Below are 20,150 nucleotides of genomic sequence, written 5' to 3'. Positions count from 1 at the left end.
ATAAGAAACCAGGGCCTACTTGGCCACTATCTCCGGTTAACAAAGTCTTCATTGTCATGCCCTGTTGTGAACTCCAGCACATTTCTGCCACTTCCACTCTGTCCAGCATAGCTCAGAACAAGGTCCCTGTGCATACCATGTTTGATTCTTTGCATATCCATGCAGCGGTCATTCATAAGTTGCACAGAACCCAGGTTTTTCACATCTTCATTCACACAAAGGTTCTATAAGGCAGGGGAAAAGAAGAGGAAAAGCAGTGGCCTTCATTCACATTGGGCAAAACCTCTACCACCACATTTACCCTCAGTCAACTCGAGACATTGTCTCATCTTGACCTGCTTCTCCTTGCTTACAGAATGGACCATTAATATAAATCTGACCACTAAATTGCTCTTCGGCCTTCCTGAACAAAAGAAATTTTTGTTTGTACCCAAGACATACCACATAAAACTCATCACCTAAAGCTGCTCTCTGCAAACATGCCAACCCAGTGTTTTGTATTGGTCAGTCCTGATTTATTTATTCTGTGTGTGCGTGTGTCTCCTATCTGCATGTATGTCTGTGCACCATGTGCATGTCTGGTCACCAAGAAGGCCAGAAAAAAGCGTAAGATCCCCTACAGCTAGAGTTACAGATTAGAAATTGAACCTGGATCCTTTGGAAGAGCAGTAAGTGCTCTTATGCACTGTCACCTCTCCAGCCAATTTTAGAGCTTTTTGAAGCTTGCTTCTTTAAAGACAAAGAGAGAACACTGGCCCCATTTGGGTATGAGACGTTTTGGGGGTTTTGGCTGGCTGGTTTGTTGGTTGGTTTTGGGGTTTTGGTTGTTGCTGTTGTTGTTTTGGGAGGTTTGGGACAAGGTCTCACTGTGAAACTCTGGCTGTCCTGGAATTCACTGTGTAGACCAGGCTGGTTTCAAATTCAGAAACCCGCCTGCCTCTATATCCCATGTGCTGGGATAACAGGAATGTTACCACAACCGACTTGTAGGAGAGCTTTTTAAATTGCTGATATTCTGTTTTTTCCCCAGTCAAAGGGTGAGGTTGCTGGGGGGTTTCTCAGGAACAGTTTGCAATTTATTGAACAAAATATACTGTCCTTTGTTGTGCTCTCAGGGCCCGGATGAGAGAGAGAGAGGGCCAACAGTACAGCATGTTTATTTCTATTTTTTGGAGATTATAATTATTTCTCTCCTTCCTTTTCTTCCCTCCAAACACTCCTTGGCTCTCTTTCAAATTCATGGCCTCTTTTCGATTAACTGATATTATATCTCTATATATGTGTATGTACTATGTAGATGCCCATATCATATACTCCTAAACTTAGCCTGCTCGGTCTGTATAATGTTACTTGCAGGCGTGTGTTCAGGGCTTGACCTTTTGGTTTTGGATGACCAATGGTGTGCTCTTCCTTGGGGAGGACTCTTTCTCCCACTCTCAGCATTGCTTAGTTCAGCACATCTTTGGTACTGAATACTGATGAGTGTTTTTTAAAGATAAAGAACACAAATGGTGCAGGCTAAAGGACACAGGAAGGGCCCAATGCCCAGTGTGTCTCCTGCACCTTCTAAAGACCAGTAAGGCCAGCAAGGGCGCAATGCTCCCCATGCCCACCTTGCCTCTGCCCACCTTTTTTTCATGCCTGGACCAAGAGACAAGGACACAGGAGGAGGTTGTCTGGACAAGAACACTTCCCTATGCTTACCTGCCGAGAACCAAGGGAGACTAGCTGTGTTTCCTTGCCAAAAGGACTCTTCAGTACTTCATGCACAAACTGGGCCAGCTGTGAGTGTGTCCGACTACAGTAATAAATCTGATCAGAAGAAAGGAAGGAAATTCAAAGAGGGGAGTCTTACGAGCCCAGCCTGGCCTGAGATCCTGAAGAGGAGGGAGGGCGGTTACAAGTCCAGGCTCTTGAGACGACAGAAAAATCACCTCAGGTCTGCTAACACTGGATGAGGGACTAGCCGTGCCTAGGATTCAGCTCTCCCACAATTTACACTCAGGCTCAAGTCAAACCACAGTAAGAGCTAGCAACCCGAGGAGTCTCTTTCCCAACACTGCTGATTCTTGATATGGCAATGATCCTCAGCCCTCTGAAGAATAAGCCACGAAGGGAAAGGTGGAGCCCGAGGTGCACATTCTGGCCGTCCTGGAATTCAGCAGAGTGAGGAGAGAAGAGCAGTAAAGGGCACTTTCAACAGAAAAGAGAAATCTTAGGTGGAGGTTTTTATGGGTTTTTTTTGTTGCTGTAGTTGTTGTTGGTTCGGTTTGGTTTGGTTTAGTTTTTATCAAGACAGGGTTTCTCTGTGTAGCCTTGGCTGTCCTAGACTCACTTTGTAGACCAGGCTGGCCTTGAACTTAGAGATCCACCTGCCTCTGCCTCCCCAAGTGCTGGGATTAAAAGCGTGTTCCACTGCACCAGGCTGAAACCACTGAAACCATGTACTTTAAAAATAGAGAGGTATCAGGCCATACATAGCTTAGTGCACTCAACATGTTAAATACAAGCAAGAGAAGCACACACGAAAGTCCAAGAATAAGGAGGGCATACTTGCTTACTCCTCCCTTGCTCTTTGGAAAAGGAAATCCTGTGTGTCCTGGGTCCAGAATGGCTGCTCCTTCCAAGGCGTCCCCTCTGAGGTCCAGCCAGTCAAGGGAGCACCCAGAAGCCATACTTTGCATTTGGGAAGCACACACCTCAGAGGCAAGGCCAAGGCAGTGCTAGAACAGAGTCCTGGACCTAGAGGCTCCCCTCTCCTGCCTCTAGAAGCATCAGGAGTATACAGCCTACCTTGGTTATGTGTTCTTCCTCCAGGTCGTCCTCATCCTCATCCACTCTAAGAGACAAACATGGAGGTGAGTTTTGCGCAGCACCCTCGGGACAACCAAATACCTAAAAGCACAGTAACGTGCTCTGGGTGCTCACTGACAAGCAGGAAGGTGGCCCTTTCCTCAGAAGACAACAGGGCTGAGGGGCAAACTCTGAATACAACAAAGACACGTCCCAGGGAACTGACAAGCCCTGCTCCTCAGGACACCAGCCCAAGATCTATATCCGCCTTCACCAATGCTCAGGTCTATAAAACCTAGAAAACACAGTTGAGAGGGGGAAAAGACCTGTTGTCCTTAAAGCCACTTCACATGCACAACACCTAGATGTAACCTCTGACCAGTGGCACAGGCGTCCTCCACACCCACAGGCCACTCTGCTGTAAAACGGATTCCTCTGGGTTCCCTCAGAACTTCCCCTCTGTTACCTCATGGCCTTAACTCTGACCTCTATCTAGTCTGCCCTCCCCTTACACTATTCCAGCATGCACACTGCTGCCTCTTCCTTACCCTCCTGGCGTGTGACTGAGACTTTGCCCTGCCCTACTTGTTAGGACGATACCTATGTCAAAGTGATTTGCTCCTACTATGTCTCCTGTCACGTGTACAAACCAAAAACCAGGCTTCTCTTGTTTCTGCTGAGCCCCAGGAGCTGCCGGAGCCTGACTACAACAAACACTGTGCACATTTCCTGAATGAAGCCCCCCTGCCTGGTGGAACATAAGACGATAGTTTGGGCTGGAGAGGTGGCTCAGCAGTTTAGAGCACTGGCTGCTCCGAGTTCAATTCCCAGCAACTACATGGTACATTCTGAACTAAAGTATTTTATATACCCTGTGTAGAGACAGAGAGGTGGTGACTGTCAGCCATTAGCCAATACAATGAAAACCAAAAACCCTCTACTACCAGTAAGATACGCCTCCTCATACTCAGCTGTAAATAATTAAGTAAAGGCCAATCGAAGACCCCATGTCAACAGTATTTCTGGACTTCTCAGAATGAGACAAAAAAGTAGCTTGTGTGTACACTCAGATCAACTAACGTCCTCGGAGTACAGATGTGCCAAATGTGACCTCGGTTCTGGAAATGGCAGCTTATGTAAAGACCTGGTTCTTCCCTGGAAATGCCTCATGAAAAGCTCAGCTGAAACGCTGGGGGCTAGACTTAATGACACACACTGAATCTCAGTCTATAGATCTGTAGATAGAGAGGCAGGAGAAGCAGCTTGAGTCAAGGCCAACTAGCACTCAAGGCCAAGACCCATTCTAAAAAGGCCAAGGGAGAAAGAATGAGGCCTGACAGAGGCCACACAGACAACTGAAGTGAGCTTTGAAGGGCGCGAAGACATTTGCCACAGCAGGAGAAGGGTGTTTTGAACATTCACAACTGAGGGGAGACTTGGTGCATTTAGGAAGCCAAAACAGCTGCCCAACTGGTGTCTGGCAAAGGGTGGCTGCAAGTAAAGTCAAACAGGTGTGTTGAATATAGATAGTCGATGTGATAACCACAGTGTCCACAGAGCACAAGACATGTGGGACCTGTGACAGCCTTTCCAGGAACAGCAATAAAGCTGTCTTAATCCTTGTGCCACTGGGAAATAGGTATGAGCCTTAATGCTTGAAGGACCTTCCTTGTACTAGAAATGGACATATCACTCTGGCTTAATTAATCCCTTCCCAGCATCCTGCTGTACTGACTATGGCATCCATCCAGGACTAACTGGGCTCTGAGTCCTACAGAGACCTGTACCTGCTTCAACCTTGGGTCTTTTCTCTCCTGGGCTATCTCATACTTGAGCCTTCCCTCTAGTACATACGGTCCCCTCACCCAGCCCACTGAGCTTGAGAGCCCTCAAGCCCCAAGCTTTCTAAGCCTCCTTCGTAATTTAACAGCTCCTCAGCAGGCCTCACTCTGCTGACTCCACACACTAGTGCACTAGTCCACTTTCCTCGAAGCAAACGTGCTGGTTTCAAACTGGAGCTGTATGCTCATTTACCACGTAGACAGGGCTACACCCAGCCTATCTCAACTAATCAGAGTTCCCACATTGATCCTGCACAGGACCCCAGCTGGGGAGACATCTGTTCTAGTCCCCTAAAGGCCATGCCAGGTCCTGTACTCACCCTGACACTGATACCTATGTTACTGTGCCTATCTGAGGTCTAACTCCAGGCTGCAGCACCTGGGCCACCAGGACTTCCCTTGACAGGAGCTGTGAGATGCAGAAGTGATCAAGTCCCTCCCATCTGGGTTGCCTGCTTCACTCACAAGTGAAGCTCATGAAACAGAAACCTGCTCATCTGGACCAGAAGCCTTAAAACAATGACAAAGGGGGAGTCTATCACAGCAACAACAAAAGCTCAATAATACCCACACATGCCATGGAACTAGACTCCCATTGTGCTTGAATGTGGGGTTGGTTCCATTACAGGCTGATATGACTCTCAGGATTCTAGCTTTCTAGTCTGGCAAAGTTGTGAATGGCAATGAGAGATATAGACACAGAATTGAGAACATGTGTGCTAGTTCCCATTTTTCTTCCCTTCTTCTATGGAGATAGCGTACAGGCTGCCTGAGCCCAGAGAAACATTGCTGGGCCAAACCCTAGGTGTATTTTCTGGTATCGTGCCTTTTTGGCAGTGTGGTATGGGGTTGTGTGATCCTCACCATAACCAGCCTGGTTCACTGAGACTCAGGCACCTATGCTTGTTGGGCTTTTCTTGGTGGCTGGCCATTTCTGTAATTGGTCCTGTGTCCTTTCCTCCTGAGGACATTTGTCCTCTCTCTGTCCTTGAGAAGTTCACCCTTTTGCCTAGTAATATATCTTTTGCAGCGAGTTCTTGGTTCAGAGGTCCCCAGGAAGCAATGGGTTGGCCTGTGTTCAAGGTACTTGGGATTCACTTTTCTTCATCTTTCCCTCTTCCAAATTCTCCCCTGGGGGTGGTGTTGCTATCCTACCAGAAGTGGCTATGGGTAGCCATCTGGCAGGACATAGGACACTAGGTAGTTACCTTTACCAAGGCACACAACCTGATCTACATCATCATAAACATACAGTGTGGAGGTCAATGGAAACTAGGATAGTGGGACTATTTCTTCTCGGGCCTGACATTGTAGAGAGTGACACAGATTTCTCCTTTAAATGCCTGGGCCTAGAATCCCTCTGAAGACAGGGCCTCGTATATGGGGATGTGGGAAGAGGTCCTGTCCTCTCAGGGTCAATGGCTATTCAGCAAGTGTGAGAACTCTGGAGACCCATCTTGAAGAAGATGGCTTCTGTCCTTGCTCATCACCGATTCCTCAGCCAGGATGCTGCTCTCTAGTTCTATCAGTGGGATGGCGGACTGAAAAGCAAGAGCCTCAGGGGTTGCATCTTATTGATGCTGCTTTGGAAGACTTTAACGGAGGGGTACTCAGGGTCTCTGCAAGCTCCTGTCTGCTTATCATCCAGTAAGCATTAAGAGAATGATTTCTGTTCCTCACCATCATCCATCCTATAAAATTCCTACCTGTGGCAGTGAAAATGATTCAAGAGCTATTTTAGGTGCTGAACATAAAACCATTTGGGTGTGGAGCACAAATGGAAGAAAGGTGCCAAAGATGACTGCTGTCTAGATTTGTGAACATCTACAGAGATGAAGGGGAGTAAGTCACTTAGCAAATAAGCTACCTTCTCTCCTGCCCCATGAGTCTGTTTCTCTTTCAGGCAGGGTTGGTCAGAGCAACTGACTTGAACCCAGCTGTACACTTTGCCCAGGCGGTGAGGGAATGCCGAGCAGTGGTCATTGCAGGTGGCACCATGCAGCCGGTAAGATAACAGGAAAGGATACCCATTAGGTCTCTATTCTCTGTCCCCTGGGTCCCTAAACAGGAATGGGCCAGCACATGCAGGCCCAGCAGTGCCCACTAAGTGAAGCTACCCTTGACTTTTGGCTGCTGGGGTAGTCATCCTATGGCTCCTCTCTATCTGCAGCCCCTGGGGGAAATATCCACAGTCTCAGGGTCATTTAGTTGCCTTGATGTCTGTCTCTTCCTGCACCCAGCATAGAGGTAACAACCTTCTCTCTCTTATGAAGCAGAAATATATATTTTTAAGTGAATTTATGTTTTTATTGTAGAAAGCAAAGACACTAAGAAATGGAAGAAAGTCACAGCATGGCACAGGGGAATATAGGTACAAATGAGGCTGTTGTTCTGGGAGAAGCATATAGCAATCGGAGTCAGGGAGGAACTTCTGACCAGCTTCTTCCTTGGCAGTGTCCTGGCAACAGGCTGCTTCTGGGCTGAGGGCTGGGCATGGAGGAGGCCAAAGGTTGGGGGCACTGGTGATACGCTTTAGGGGAAGACTAGAGACAGACGCATGTGCTGGGGTGGAGGGTGGCGTGGGTCCAGGGTCCAAAGGCTTGGCTTCCATGGAGCTGCCAAGCTCAAGCCCCTTTCTTGGCTTTTCCTTCAATATGAGGTACAAAGCCATAATTGGCATTGGAATTAAACCCAAGATCACAGAGCATGTCCACGATTTTGAGTCTGTGTAGGTCTCACTTGGCACCTTTACTTCTTCATATTTTTGCCCATGGGTGTTTCTCAAGGTCTTCAATGGACGGCCTCCTCTCCGGGATAATGGTGAGCATTTGGAAAAGGAGGTTTTCAAGTGGTGGATAAACATGATCCCAATCATATGTACCTCTGATGATCTTCGCCTCTGTCTCTTTTAAGTTTTGTCCTTTGAAGAGAAGGTAATGTGAGACCAAAGCATTAAAAATCAGCAGCAATTACTAATATTTAAGGCCTGAACTAGGTGGGTGGAGAAGTCCAGCAATGTCCTGAGGGAAAGAACCCACCTTACTGCATTCTTTCCCTACTAACTAGAGATATGTTGCTAGGAAACAGGCACATCCCCCTAGGGAGGGACACCAGATCATTAATGGTTTGGGGACCTTCCTATAGCCAATCAATTCAAATGTAGCATTTTGACCAAGATGCTTGCCAGGCAAGAATTGCCCCTGCCTAGGACACGCTGGGAAGGACCAGAATTTTTAAAGCACCCAACTAACCTGGCTCGGGGCTCTTGGGTCTCACCATTTTTGGCAGTGGGGGGTGTGAGCCCAAGCTGCAGCTTGTAATGATTTATACTAAAAAGATCCTCATGTGGTTTGCAACAGACTCGACTCCTGGTGGTGGTCTTTTGGGGTATTGAGATTTGAGTACATCATAATTTGGGGCTTGTTCAGGATCCCCAAGACCTTGCAGGACTCCTGAGCTGGAGGGTCAGAAGCCTGGGTAAGTGCATTTTTCTTGGCCAAGTTCTGTGTCTCTGCTCTGTCATTCTGTGTGTTTTTGAGATCTCAAGGTAGTATTCAGTGCGCGGCCAGGGATCCATCCTGTCACAGTACACCATCTGAGAAGCCAGCAGACTGAGGCCACGGGGATCTTGGGAGACGTCCCAGATCCCAGCGGGGCAGTGCTCACCAATAGCACTGTGAGGGACATGGGGTCCCAAATCTGTTTGATAGGCCTAGAAAGTGGGTTGCTCCCACAGAGACAGAAGTAGCAGCAGAATCTGTTGTTTTGTCTTTGTGTTTCTGGCTTAAAAAGAAAGTGCTGGAGGAAGTAAAATTTTGTTTTTCTGTTTAATTGTTTGTATGGCCATCATGTCTGTTTTTGACTAATCTTATGCTCTGTAGGTCATGGTTAATATGATCAAAAGTAATTGTGTATGTTTAAAGGTTAAATTCAAACTCTTGTTTAAAACGTGTATGTGTGCCTAAGTGTTTATAAGGTCTATAAGCTCACATGTTTAAAAAGGAACGATATACGTTGCCGTGTGGTATGTGATATGCCTCACTGCCATCTTGAAATTGCCACGTGAAACGTAATGTGACCGCCATCTTGAGATAGCCATGTGGTCTGGGTCAGAAAAAAAAAAAAGTAGTCAAATGATTTTTGTTTCCTTCTAGACTAAAAAGATAAATTTTATTTTAAATTGGTATTGGTTTTAGAAATTAAATTGCTTGCACTGGTGAATTCTGGACCAGATGTCTGGACTCCATGTGTCCAGACATCTGTGAACATGAGAGAGGTATCAGAATGCTGAGAGCATCCCAGAGCCCCCTGGCTTCCTGTGATGAAAACAACAGGGACTGATCGGTTCCAACCTCAGAACCCAGACAAGGTCTCAGAAGCACTCATCCCCACCAACCCTCCCCTAAGGGAATATGTGTTGCCCAGAGGCTTCAAAGCAGGCAGAAGCTTTCACTGTGGGCATGCTAAAGTCCTAGATGCTGCAGTTTGGACTATCTAAACACAGTCTGTGAGGACCACCTTCTCACGCAAGGTAAAAGCAAAAGAAGGGATGAGACAAGAAGACAAGGTAGCTGATATCTGCGCTCACCACCTTAGGGATTCTTCTTCTGTGTGCAACTGGGGTCGAGGTATCTTCAGAACCCAGGGCAAGAATGATGCCCTCAGGGCTCCCATCTGAGACAGCAGCATCTGAGAACAGGTGGAAGGCCATCCTTAGACAATGCTTTTCACACTTTTCTTGCCCTAGTTAGCCAAGGGCCCATACCAGGCAGAGAGGTAAATGCTGGCAGATGTTATGAAACAAAATGAACCTAACAGAGATCTACCCAGTTTCCACACACACAGAAAAGAAAATACCTTCTTCTCAGCACCTCACAGAACCTTCCCCAAAATTCTCCATCTATTGGGTCACAAGGAAAGCCTCAACAGATACAAGAAAATTGAAATAACCCCTTGTATCTTATCAGACCACCATGGATTAAAACTGAACTTCAAGCACAGAAACAACAGAAAGAGTGCAAACTCCTGGAACATGAACAACTCTCTGCTCAATGACACTGGGTCAAGGAAGAATTAAGAAAGAAGTTCAACATTTTCCAGAATTCAGTGAATGTGATGGCACAACATAGCCAAGCTGATGGGACACAATGAAAGCAGTTTTAAGATGAAACTTCATACCATTAAGTGCCTTCATAAGGAAATTGGTGAGATCCCATACTAACAACAACACACCTGGAATCTCTAGACCAAAAAGAAGCAATCACACCCAAGAGGGATAGACAGACGGTCTGAAATAATCAAACCCAGGCTGAAATCAATACATTAGAAACAAAGAATCAACAAAACAAGATCTGATGCCTTGAGACAATCTACAAGACAGACAAACCCTGAGCCAAACTACCTAAAGGTCAGAGAGACAGTTCCTGAATGAACAAAATCAGAAATGAAAAGGGGAACATAACAACAGACACTGAGGAAATCCAAAGAATCGTTAGGTCCTATTTCAAAAACCTGTACTCCACTAAATTGGTAAATCTAAATGAAATGGAAAATTTTCTTGATAGAGTCCACTTGCCAAAGTTAAATCAAGATCCAGCAAACAATTTGAATAGACTTATAACCCCTAAGGAAATAGAAGCAGTTATCAAAATTCTTACAAAAATAAGGCCAGGGCCAAATGGTTTTAGCACAGAATTCTACCAGACATTCAAAGAAGAGCTAATACCAATACTCCTCAAACTATTCCACAAAATAGAAACAGGAACCATGGCCAAGCTCATTTTATGAGGCTGTAGTCAACTTGGTACTTAAAGTACACAAAGACTCAACAAACAAAAAGAATTTCAGACCAATTTTCCTTATGAGCATTGATACAAAAACAAAAGAAAATTCAATTAATACAAAACCAAGAACACATCAAAAAGATCATCCACCATTATTAAGTAGGCTTCATCCCAGGGTTACAGGGATGGTCCAACATATGAAAATTCATCAATGCAATCCACCATAAAAACAAACTGAACCCACTCATAAACACCTGCATCAAAGTGGCTGGATACAAAATTCAAGTTCCTGAAATTTTGCCTGAAATTTTCATGATTTTCTTGTTTTTATATGCTGAGCAGTATTCCGTTATGTAAATAAAATTTTAGGTACATTTCTCAGTTGAGGGACATCTAGGTTCTTTCCTGATTCTGGCTATTATGAATAAAGCTGCTATGAACATATTTGAGCAAATGTCCTTGTAGGGTTGAGCATCTTTCGGCTATATGCCCAGGAGTGGTATAGCTGGATCTTCAGGTAGCACTATTCCTCAACTGAAGAATAGATGAAGAAACTACGGTACATTTACACAATGGAATACCACTCTGCTATTAAATACAAAGGCATCATGCAACTTGCAGGAAAATGATGGGAACTAGAAGAGATCTTCCTGAGTGAGGTAATCCAGATCCACAAAAACACACATGATACATACTCACTTATAAGTGGGCATTAGCTGTATAGTACAGGATAACCCATACTACAATCCACAGACCCAAGAAGGTAAGTAACAAGGAGGCCCAAGGAAAGATACTTGAATACCACTCAGAGGGGGAAATAGAATAGACATTGGAAGTTGATGAAGAGAGGGAACTGGGTGGGAGAGGGTGTGGATCACATGTGGGCAGAGTAGGGGTGGGAGGCAAGAGGGCTGGGAGAGAGAAGGGAAACTGAGGGGAAGGGCATCTCTGAGACAAGCTGGAGACCTGTGACAGGGTAGGCTCCTGGAGGACATGGGGTGACTCTAGATGAGACTCTTAGCTGGGGGGGTGGCCTGGAGACTAAAGTGGCCACCTCCTAGCGGCAAGGACTCTCAGTGGAGCGAGGAGGGCACCAACCCACCCACAAAACCCAAAATTTATACTGCCTACAAGATATGCAGGGATGAAGATGAAGCAGATAATGAGGGAATGGCCAACCCAAGGCTGCCCCAACCTAAGACCTAGCCCATAGGATAGAGCCAACCCCCAACACTCTTAATGATACCCTGCTATGTTTACAGACAGGACACTAGCATAACTGTCCTCTGAGAGGCTCCACCCTGCAGCGGATCAAAATAGATGCCGAGACTCACACCCAAATATTAGGCAGAGCTCAGGGAATCTTATGGAAGAGTGGGGGAGGAGGATAGAAGGTTCCAGAACTCCTCAAGAAGCCCAATAGAGTCCACTAACTTAGGCCCGTGGGAGCTTACAGAGACTGAAGTAGCAGCCAAATAGCATGCATGGACAGGACCTAAGCACACAACACATATGTAACTAATGGGCAGCTTCTTACCTTGGAAACACGTTTATGTGCTCTTCTCTACAGCGCGAGATACAACTTTTCTGTTTTCTTCCCAACCTAGTTAAGAAAGCAAGACATACGTGTTTTAGTTCTCAATGCTGTGCTTTGTGTTTCTGTTCTTACCTTGGAAACACGTTTATGTGCATGTGGGTTCTCTAGCAAGTGGAGTGGGGATTGTATCTGATATGGACTCTGCTCCTGCATTTGGATCATTTTCCCTAACTTGGCTGCTTTGTTGGCCTCAGTGGAAGAGGATGTGTTTAGTCCTGATGTGATTTGATGTGCTGGGGTGAGCTGTAAGTTGAAGGGGCCTCCCCTTTTCTGAGGAGAAGGGGAGGGGGGAAAGAGGAAAGAGGTGTGGGCTGGGACTGAGAGAAGGGGAGAGAGGGGCTGGGATAAGATGTAAAATGAACAAATCAATCAATCACTAAATTTAATAAAATTAAAAAGAAAGAAATGGTCTTGCAGAGACCAGAGATACAAGGTGCCTACTATGGAAACACAATAAAGGCAATATACAGCCAGCCAATAGCTAACATCAAATCAAATGGAGAGAAACTCAAAGCAGTTCCACTAAAATCAGGGTTAAGACAAGGCTGCACACTCTCTCAGTATCTATTCAATATGGCACTTGAAGATCTGGTTGGAGCAATAAGACAGCTAAAGGAGAGCATGGGGATACAAACTGGAAAGGAAGAAGTCAAATTATCACTATTCTCAGATGATATGATAGTATAGTTAAGTGACACCCCCCCCCCAGTTCTACCAGCGCTCCTATCTCTGATAAACACCTTGAGCAAAGTGGCTGGATACAAAATTAACTCAAAAATATATCCATATATAATTATACCTGGGTGTGGTGGCACATGCCTGTAATCCCAGAGCTCTTGGGAGGCAGAAGCAGGAGGATGTCTGTGAATTTGAGGCCGGCATGGTCTACAGAGTGAGTCTAGGACAGATAAGGATACACAGAGAAACCTCATGTCAAAAACCAATATGTGTGTGTGTGTGTGTGTTGGCTATTGCAGGAGACCTTAGTCAGCCTCTTTTGTCAGCTCCATTCTCCCAGCTTCCAATGCATCTGAAGCTCTACATGGTCATTTTTATTCTGGCATGTTAAAATTGTTTCTGGAGATGGGGTCTTAGTGTATAAACTTTTGTTTGATTTAAAGAGTACTGTGTCTGTCTCTCTGTGTATTTATGTTTGCCTGAATGTATGGCTGTAGTCTGTGAGTTCAGTGCATTTGGAGACCAGATGAGGACTGGATCCCTTGCAACTGGAGTCACTGAAGGTTGGGAGCAACCATGTGGGTGCTGGGGATGGAACCCAGGTCCTCTGTAGGAGTAGCCAGTGCACTTAACTGTTCAGCTGTTTCTCCAGTCCTAACAGTGTAGCCTTGATGAGTGGTCTTGACTGGAGTTGCAGAGGGTTAGGCAGCATGTGGTTGCTAGGAGACAAACCTAGGTCCTCTGCAAGAGCAATGAGAGCTCTTCGCCACATAGCCATCTCTCCAGCCCACAAACTTTTGGAAAAGACTTTGTATGTGTCCATGTTGAGATGATTGCTCTTTGTATCTCACAGTCCTATTTTCTCTCTCTTTTCTATAGACAGTATTACTTCAGCTCTGTGCCTTGTATGTATAAGGATTTAATGTATTCAGATAGCATCTAGGACTACACCTGGCTTGATTGGCTTAGTAGGATCTTCTTCAGTTGCCCCCATGTTTTTGATCAGTTACTTCTAATCCTATCTTGGATGTTTACCACATTTTCCTTGTCCCAGCCTCTGTGGATGGACATCTTGTTTTACTGATTGGGTTTTGTGCTTAGTGCTACAGTGACCACTGATGTGGAGTACCTTGGGATCTGTTGGGGTCCTTTGGCCAAATAACTGCGGTGTAGTACAGCTGGGCCATATGGAAGATCTGTTTACAGTGTGGTTTGAGACTCCTGCATACTCTCTGCCAGAGTGGCTAGACTGGTTTCCATTCCCATTAGCAGTGTCTAAGGGCCCCGTTGTCCACCTCCCTGACAGCATTCAATGCTCTGTTTCCTTTTCTTTTAAACAATACTTTCATTGAGAATTCTATCATCCCCTCAACCAACCACTCCGGTAAGCACCCTCTCCACCCTCCCAACCCTTACACCTGTTGTGTGACAAAACCAAAAGTGTCTCTAGCAGGCACCAGCTTGCAAACACGGCTCAGGCAGGCCTGGCCCTTCTCCCATTTCTTCTTCCTTGCTAAAGACCTTACATTACATACTTACAGCTAGCAACCAAAGTCTACTCTCTTACTTGGCTACGTCTTCTTCCTCAGGCTGACCACCAAGGCCCAGCTATCAAAGTATTGAAGTCCAGCAATCAAAAGCCCCCTTTGGATCAAAACAAACCAGCTTTTCATGATCAAAATCACATCCACAAGGTTGTTGCTGTTTGCTGCCTGAGTCAGAAATCTGCCACTTTCTTTCCTTCCTTGCCTACTAAAGGATCCCTCTGTGAAGAGAGATGTTTCGGTGCAGTTTGTACCTAATACCAAGGCATATAGGTAGCAATCCCACGTGTGGGTTCCTTCAAGAACTTCCCTGGGAATATGCAACAGACACATCTACTCACCCCAGAGAGGAAACCAACAACAAAGTAAGGATACTGCCAAGTCCAGCTTCATGGTCCAATAAGATGTATTATTCTCATTTATAAGAACAAACGTGGGGGATGACTCACGAGGACAGAATTGACTGAAAGACAGCTGCATCGCCAAAGCCCACCGCAGCAGGGGTGACATGCTCACAAAAGCTGGGAACCTGGAGCACACTGCACAGCCTGGCCACGGCTCAATGGGTGGAAGAGTGCATTTTAACTCTCTGTAGGTCTAAGCCTCCAGGCAGCAAGGCTGTTTCCTGCCTCTACCAGGTAGCTGATGTGGTCTCAGGGCTCTTTGTAGCTTGACTTCTCTGACGGTGACTTTGAGCAGCTTGGCTTGTTTACATCTTGGGAAGGAGGGACCTAGAGAATCTTGTTAGATTCAGGAACTTCCTTAATATCTTTGGAATTGTTTCCCTTCCTTTTGAAGGAGCTTCCCGGTAGGACCAGATGTTCCAATGTGAGGAAAGGGATACACAATGGTAGGGGACACCAACCAACTCTGAGGGGTAGTCTTCCTCCTTCTCCTCCTCCTGTTTCTCCTCTTTGTCCTCCCTCTCTCCTTTCTCCCACTCCTCCTGATCGTCTTCCTCTCTCCATCAAGTTTCCCAACTTTTCTTAGTGGTAAAATCTGTCTTGGTTGATGTTTGACCTAACAGGGCTCAGCATCAGAAAACTGACTTTGCCCTTCCCAGCCGCTGTCAGGTGCCAGTACTTTCAAGCCTGAGGTGGGATTTCATGTGTATGTCCCCTCCTCTGTGCTGGATTCTTCCTGGTTGAGCTTGTCAGCTCTCCTGCATGCTGTCACAATCACTGAGTTCATACTGGTAACAGCCCTGTTGAGTGCCCTTGATGTTACCTATCACCTCTGGGTTTGCAATCTTTCTGCCCTTCATCCTTGAGATTCCTAAGTCTTCTTGGGAGTTCTGTTTTTTTTTTTTTAACATTTTATTTGTGAATTTCACATCATGCACCCCAATCCCACTCATCTCCCTCTCCCCTCATACCCACCTTCCACACTTGTAACACACCCTCCCCAGAGGGAAAAAAAAAATCTTGTTTTGTAAGCTGTAGTGTATCACAGAGTGTCCCACTTGTGTCTTTGCTTGTAAATGTTCATTGCTATGACCTGTTAATCTGGTAGGAAGCCTCTAGTTTCTGCTACTCCATCAATGCTGGAACCTCACTGGGACTCCTCTTGGATATCCTGTTGTTCTTTGTCATGGAGATCCTATAGTTTTGTGCAGGACTGGACCCTTCATGCACTGCTACAGTTCATCAGTGGGCTAGATGTTGGGGTGGGGCAATTCAATCTGGGCCTGAGAGTCATCTGAGCTGGTCAGGCTGCTCGCTCTCCTGCCCTTTGGCCACCTCACTAGCAACTCCTGCAAGAAGGGCTAGCTCTATCTTGCTGCCCAGGTGCAGGGACCACTCTCTGGAGTGCTGCAGCAGGTGAGGGGCAGGCACAGCTCTCCTGCTCTCATGACCCCACAGGAGGTTCTCCCTCCTATCACAGGTGATGAAGTAGGATGGGGGAGGGGAGTTTCTCTCCCTTGTCCACATCACTGAAAGGAAGAGGAGTTGCAGGGCCAGCACTTTCGTTCTCTTATCCTCTGGGCCAACTCAGCATCCACCCCTGCAATGTGCAAGCCCACTCTTCCATGTACTGCAGCTGGGTATGGTTGGGTCAGCTCTCTGCTCTCATGTCCCCAGGGCTAGCTCTCCCAAGATGCCCAGGTGAAGGTGAGGCCAGGTTTGCACAGCGCTCAGACAGCAACAAGTGCTGGAGCAGCAGCCCAGATCAGGAACGTTGGCCTTGCCTCAGGAGGTAACAGACGTGGAGCTTGGTGGCAGCACAGGACAGGGTCTGTGACATCACTGGTCCCAAGTGACATCACTGGCTACCCACATCAGGCTGATCCTCACTACCCTGCAGTCTCTAGTTCTGCCTCTTCATTGTGCCCATACCCTTCTGCTTCTCTTTCATTTCTCCAACAATTACCTGCTTCTCTTAGTGGTCTCTGAGTCCCAGGGTCTCTGAGTGTCTGGGATCATCTCAGGAGTGATCTCAGAAGTGCATTATGGCACCAGGCAGGGTTTATCTTGGGCATCATATTCTCCCCCACACCCCAGGCTTCATGGCACTGATCATGGCTCGTTCCTTACCCAGACCAGCCTAGTGGCACACATGCAAGGGTCCTCCGTCTGGGGATCACTCCTGCCTGAGCCCTGAGGTCCAAGGTAGGGTTCTTCCAGTCTTAGGCTTGTTTCCTCTCCTGGGAGCCCATCTGGACCTGTGCCAAGATGGCGGTCATCTCAGGCTAGCTCCCTGCTCAGGCCCCATGGTGCTGGTCTGGTGGTCATATCAGTCTTGCTTTAGGCTACTAGCCATTGAGATGCTCACAGGTTAGAACACTGAGCTTAGACATGGCCTCTTTCCTCTCTGCCACCTACTTCACACATGTGACACAGCAGCCACACATGCAGTGCTTCTAGGGGTACGGGTAATCCTGTTTGCCTTCTTTTCATTAATTCATTTCTTTAACCACTTTACAGCCTGATCACAGCCCCTTCCTCCTTCCCTTCCAGTCCCACCCTCATACCTGCTTCCCCTCATTTCTCTCCCCTTCTCCTCAGTGAAGGGGAGGCCCCCTATGGGTACCACCCCAACCTGGTGCATCAAGTCACATCAGCCTAATGGCATCCTCTTCCACAGAAACCAGGCCAGGCAGCCCAGCAAGGGGAACGGGATCCAAAGACAGACACCGGAGTCAGAGACAGCCCCCGCTCAAATGTTTGGGGACCCAACTCATGACCAAGCTGCATACCTGCTACATATGTGGAGGGTGTCTAGGCCAAGCCCATGGATGCTCTTTGGTTGGTGGTTCAATCTCTGTGAGCCCCCATGGGCCCAGGTGAGTTGATTCTGTAGGTCTACAAGTGATGTCCTTGACCCCTCTGGCTCCCTCTATCCTTTTTCCTACTCTTCCACAAGACTCCCTGAGCTCCACCCACTGTTTGGCTGTGGGTCTCTGCATATAAATGTCTGTAAGCACATCCAGAGTTCACAGAAAAGTTAAGGACTGGCAAAGGAAGCTGGTACATTTGGCTCCAAGCCCTTTCTACTGATCAACATCAGTATTTTGTGTCTAAAATCTAAAATACACAAAGAACTCAAAGAATTGAAACAGGAAATCAAGTAACACAGTCAGGAAATGGCCTAGTAAATTCAACAGTTCTCAAACAGGATAAGTATAATGAAGTTGTTTAGCTGACTAGCCACCACAGAAATGGAAATCTAAACCACATTGAGATTCCTGCCTTGTATAATATAATCACAGTGATTTGTCCTTCCTATAAGAAGTGTGGGCATAAAGGTGGAGCAGAGATTGAGGGAATCCCCAAACAATGAGTGGTCCAACCTGAGACCCAACCCATGGGATAGAGCTAACACCCTGTCACTATTAATCATACTGTGCTCTGCTTTCAGACAGGAGCCTCGCATAAGTGTCTTCTGAGTGGCTTCATGCAGCAGCTAATGGAAACAGATACAACCAGAGCTCTATGAGCACATGTGTGGGTTTAGACCATTGGGCTCCTAAACACAGGATCTGGCCTTGGCAACCTGCTAGAACTACCTGTCTGCTAGGGTGGTCGCTTTCTTCATGTTTAATATAGTGGACCCCAGAGCACGTTCATGGGCACGTGAACGGCAAGTGTTCCGTGAGCTACAACCAACGCTCCCTAGGGCTTTAGAGGTTTTTTTCTTGTTTGTTTGAGTTTGTTTGTTTAATCTGGGGAGGTGGAATATCAAATTGTAGGTTTTTATTCATTTGGTATATTGAAGTTGTTCACAGTCACTTTTCTTGCTGCTGAAATTGTCCCCATTCGGCAGCTGGCCCCTCTGAACGGCACTTTCCCCCGTGCTGGAATGTTTTCTTTCCCTGCAGTGTGATGCTGGGCGCCTGCTTGCGTGGAGGATTAGTCATGCCTCTCCTTGCAGTCACAGAGTGCAAGACTGACAACAAGCACATGAGACAAATTATCGCAGTGTACCCTCTAGATCAGCAGTTCTCAACCTGTGGGTTTAGATCCCTTCGGGAGCAATGACCCTTTCACAGGGGTCACATATCCGGTATCCTGCATATCAGATATTTACTTTACAGTTACAATTTCAGTATAAATATACTGAATTATTATATAATGTAAATATAACATTATATAATGATTCAGTATGTATTTACATTATGTAATGAAAAATTACAGTTATGCGGTGGCAGCAAAAATAGTTTCATGGTTGAGGGTCATCACAACATGAGAAACTGTATTAAAGGGTCACAGCAAAACAAAGGGAGAGAACCTCTGCTTTACAGGGGTGATGGGAGCGGCTTGGGAATGAAGACGCTGTAGTCTTGGGGTCTCTGTGTCTCTCCTTCAGTGCAGTCTTTCCTTCCTGAAATTGTTCTCCCAGAGCAAGACAGACTATGTTGGAAGGCAGGCTGTTTCAACAGACATTTCTTTCTGTTCTAAGAAAGACCATCTGTAATCTCATAGGAACCCTGTTTTGCAGGCATGCCATTACCACTCCCACCCCTAGACTGCTCCCCAAGCTTCCCGAAGAGCTCCTAACTCCACTTCAGGGCACAGGGTAGGAGAACGCTGCTCATGCTCCGTGGCTCTCGGTTTGGCCCTGCTCTGGGCAAGATACAGGTCTGGGGCTCTCTGCAGTGCCATGTCTGAGGGGTCTCATGCCCCATTTGTTCACGACGATGCTCACTTGTGTCCTCTGCAGTGCTGGGAGAACATAACCAGACCTCACGCTATGAGTGTGTGGGTTTAGTTGGGCTCCTTAACACAGGTTCTGGCCTTGGCAACCTCCTAGAACTGCCTGTCTGCCAGGGTGGCCGCTTTTTGCTTGTTTTCTGTAGTGGACCCCAGAGCCACGAGGCTTGGAAAGGACTCATTGGCATGCCAATAATCTGCCTTGTCTCGATGCCAGCACTGAGATGCGTGTCATAAAAACGGGAGGTCACCAGAGCACCATTTACACATGTCCTCCCACTGTAGTGGAAGGGCCACTTGGCCTCATCACCTTCCCTGAAAGGTCAATACATGGGACTCTGCCCACCTGGTTTTAAGCCCCCAGGGTGGGACACTGTTAGCGAGTAACGGCTGTGTGCTGTGTAGCAGTTTTCTCCAAATTAAAACCTTCTATCTTGGAGGGAGGCTCATTAAGACACTGAGTGTTTACAGGGAGATAAAACAGTAAGATGTTCCAGGGGAAAGTGAAACATTCCATTCCTTAGGGAAAGCTCCTTAAGCCCAGGAAGAAAACAACTCAAAATAGCTTCAGGAAATCCAGAAATTGACCTGGTTCCTCACACACCCAAGCATATATAAATAGTGAGGACTGCCGAGAGACTCAGGTAAGCTGAACTTCCTGGAAAAGGCTCAGACCAACCAAGCTACTTAAAAAGGACTCTCTGGCCTGTGGAGCTGCACGCCACTGGTGACACAGTGCACTCCAGCTGCTCCCCTGCTGGGAT

The 20,150-nt window shown here is 46.7% G+C and overlaps 1 protein-coding gene, 1 long non-coding RNA gene and 1 other non-coding gene across 3 annotated transcripts; all 3 read right to left on the bottom strand.

The window, feature by feature from the left end:
- Positions 1-26: 26 nt before the first annotated feature.
- On the bottom strand, positions 27-3,758 carry LOC132648114 (ATP-dependent DNA helicase DDX11-like). The gene is made up of 4 exons (XM_060368779.1): positions 3,738-3,758; positions 2,794-2,895; positions 1,705-1,812; positions 27-224 (listed from the first exon to the last, which is right to left on the bottom strand). The coding sequence occupies exons 1-4, from the start codon at positions 3,756-3,758 to the stop codon at positions 27-29; spliced, it is 429 nt and encodes a 142-aa protein (XP_060224762.1).
- A 3,222-nt stretch (positions 3,759-6,980) lies between these two features.
- LOC132647960 (uncharacterized) lies at positions 6,981-12,591 on the bottom strand. The gene is made up of 3 exons (XR_009586285.1): positions 11,955-12,591; positions 9,223-9,323; positions 6,981-7,554 (listed from the first exon to the last, which is right to left on the bottom strand). It is a non-coding gene; the product is annotated as an uncharacterized LOC132647960 (long non-coding RNA).
- A 4,385-nt stretch (positions 12,592-16,976) lies between these two features.
- LOC132648142 (small nucleolar RNA SNORA17) lies at positions 16,977-17,107 on the bottom strand. The gene has a single exon (XR_009586526.1). It is a non-coding gene; the product is annotated as a small nucleolar RNA SNORA17 (small nucleolar RNA).
- Positions 17,108-20,150: the final 3,043 nt, after the last annotated feature.

Source organism: Meriones unguiculatus, chromosome 15, assembly GCF_030254825.1.
Source record: "Meriones unguiculatus strain TT.TT164.6M chromosome 15, Bangor_MerUng_6.1, whole genome shotgun sequence".
Classification (NCBI taxonomy): domain Eukaryota; kingdom Metazoa; phylum Chordata; class Mammalia; order Rodentia; family Muridae; genus Meriones; species Meriones unguiculatus.
This window is presented reverse-complemented; position numbering and strand designations above follow the sequence as displayed.

Coding starts and splice junctions, on each gene's coding strand:
- LOC132648114 (XM_060368779.1), bottom strand. CDS start 3,758: ATGAGGAGGCGTATCTTACTG. Junction 2,896..3,737: donor TGAGGAGGCGTATCTTACTG/GTAGTAGAGGGT, acceptor CTGTGCTTTTAG/GTATTTGGTTGTCCCGAGGG. Junction 1,813..2,793: donor AGGAAGAACACATAACCAAG/GTAGGCTGTATA, acceptor TCTTCTGATCAG/ATTTATTACTGTAGTCGGAC.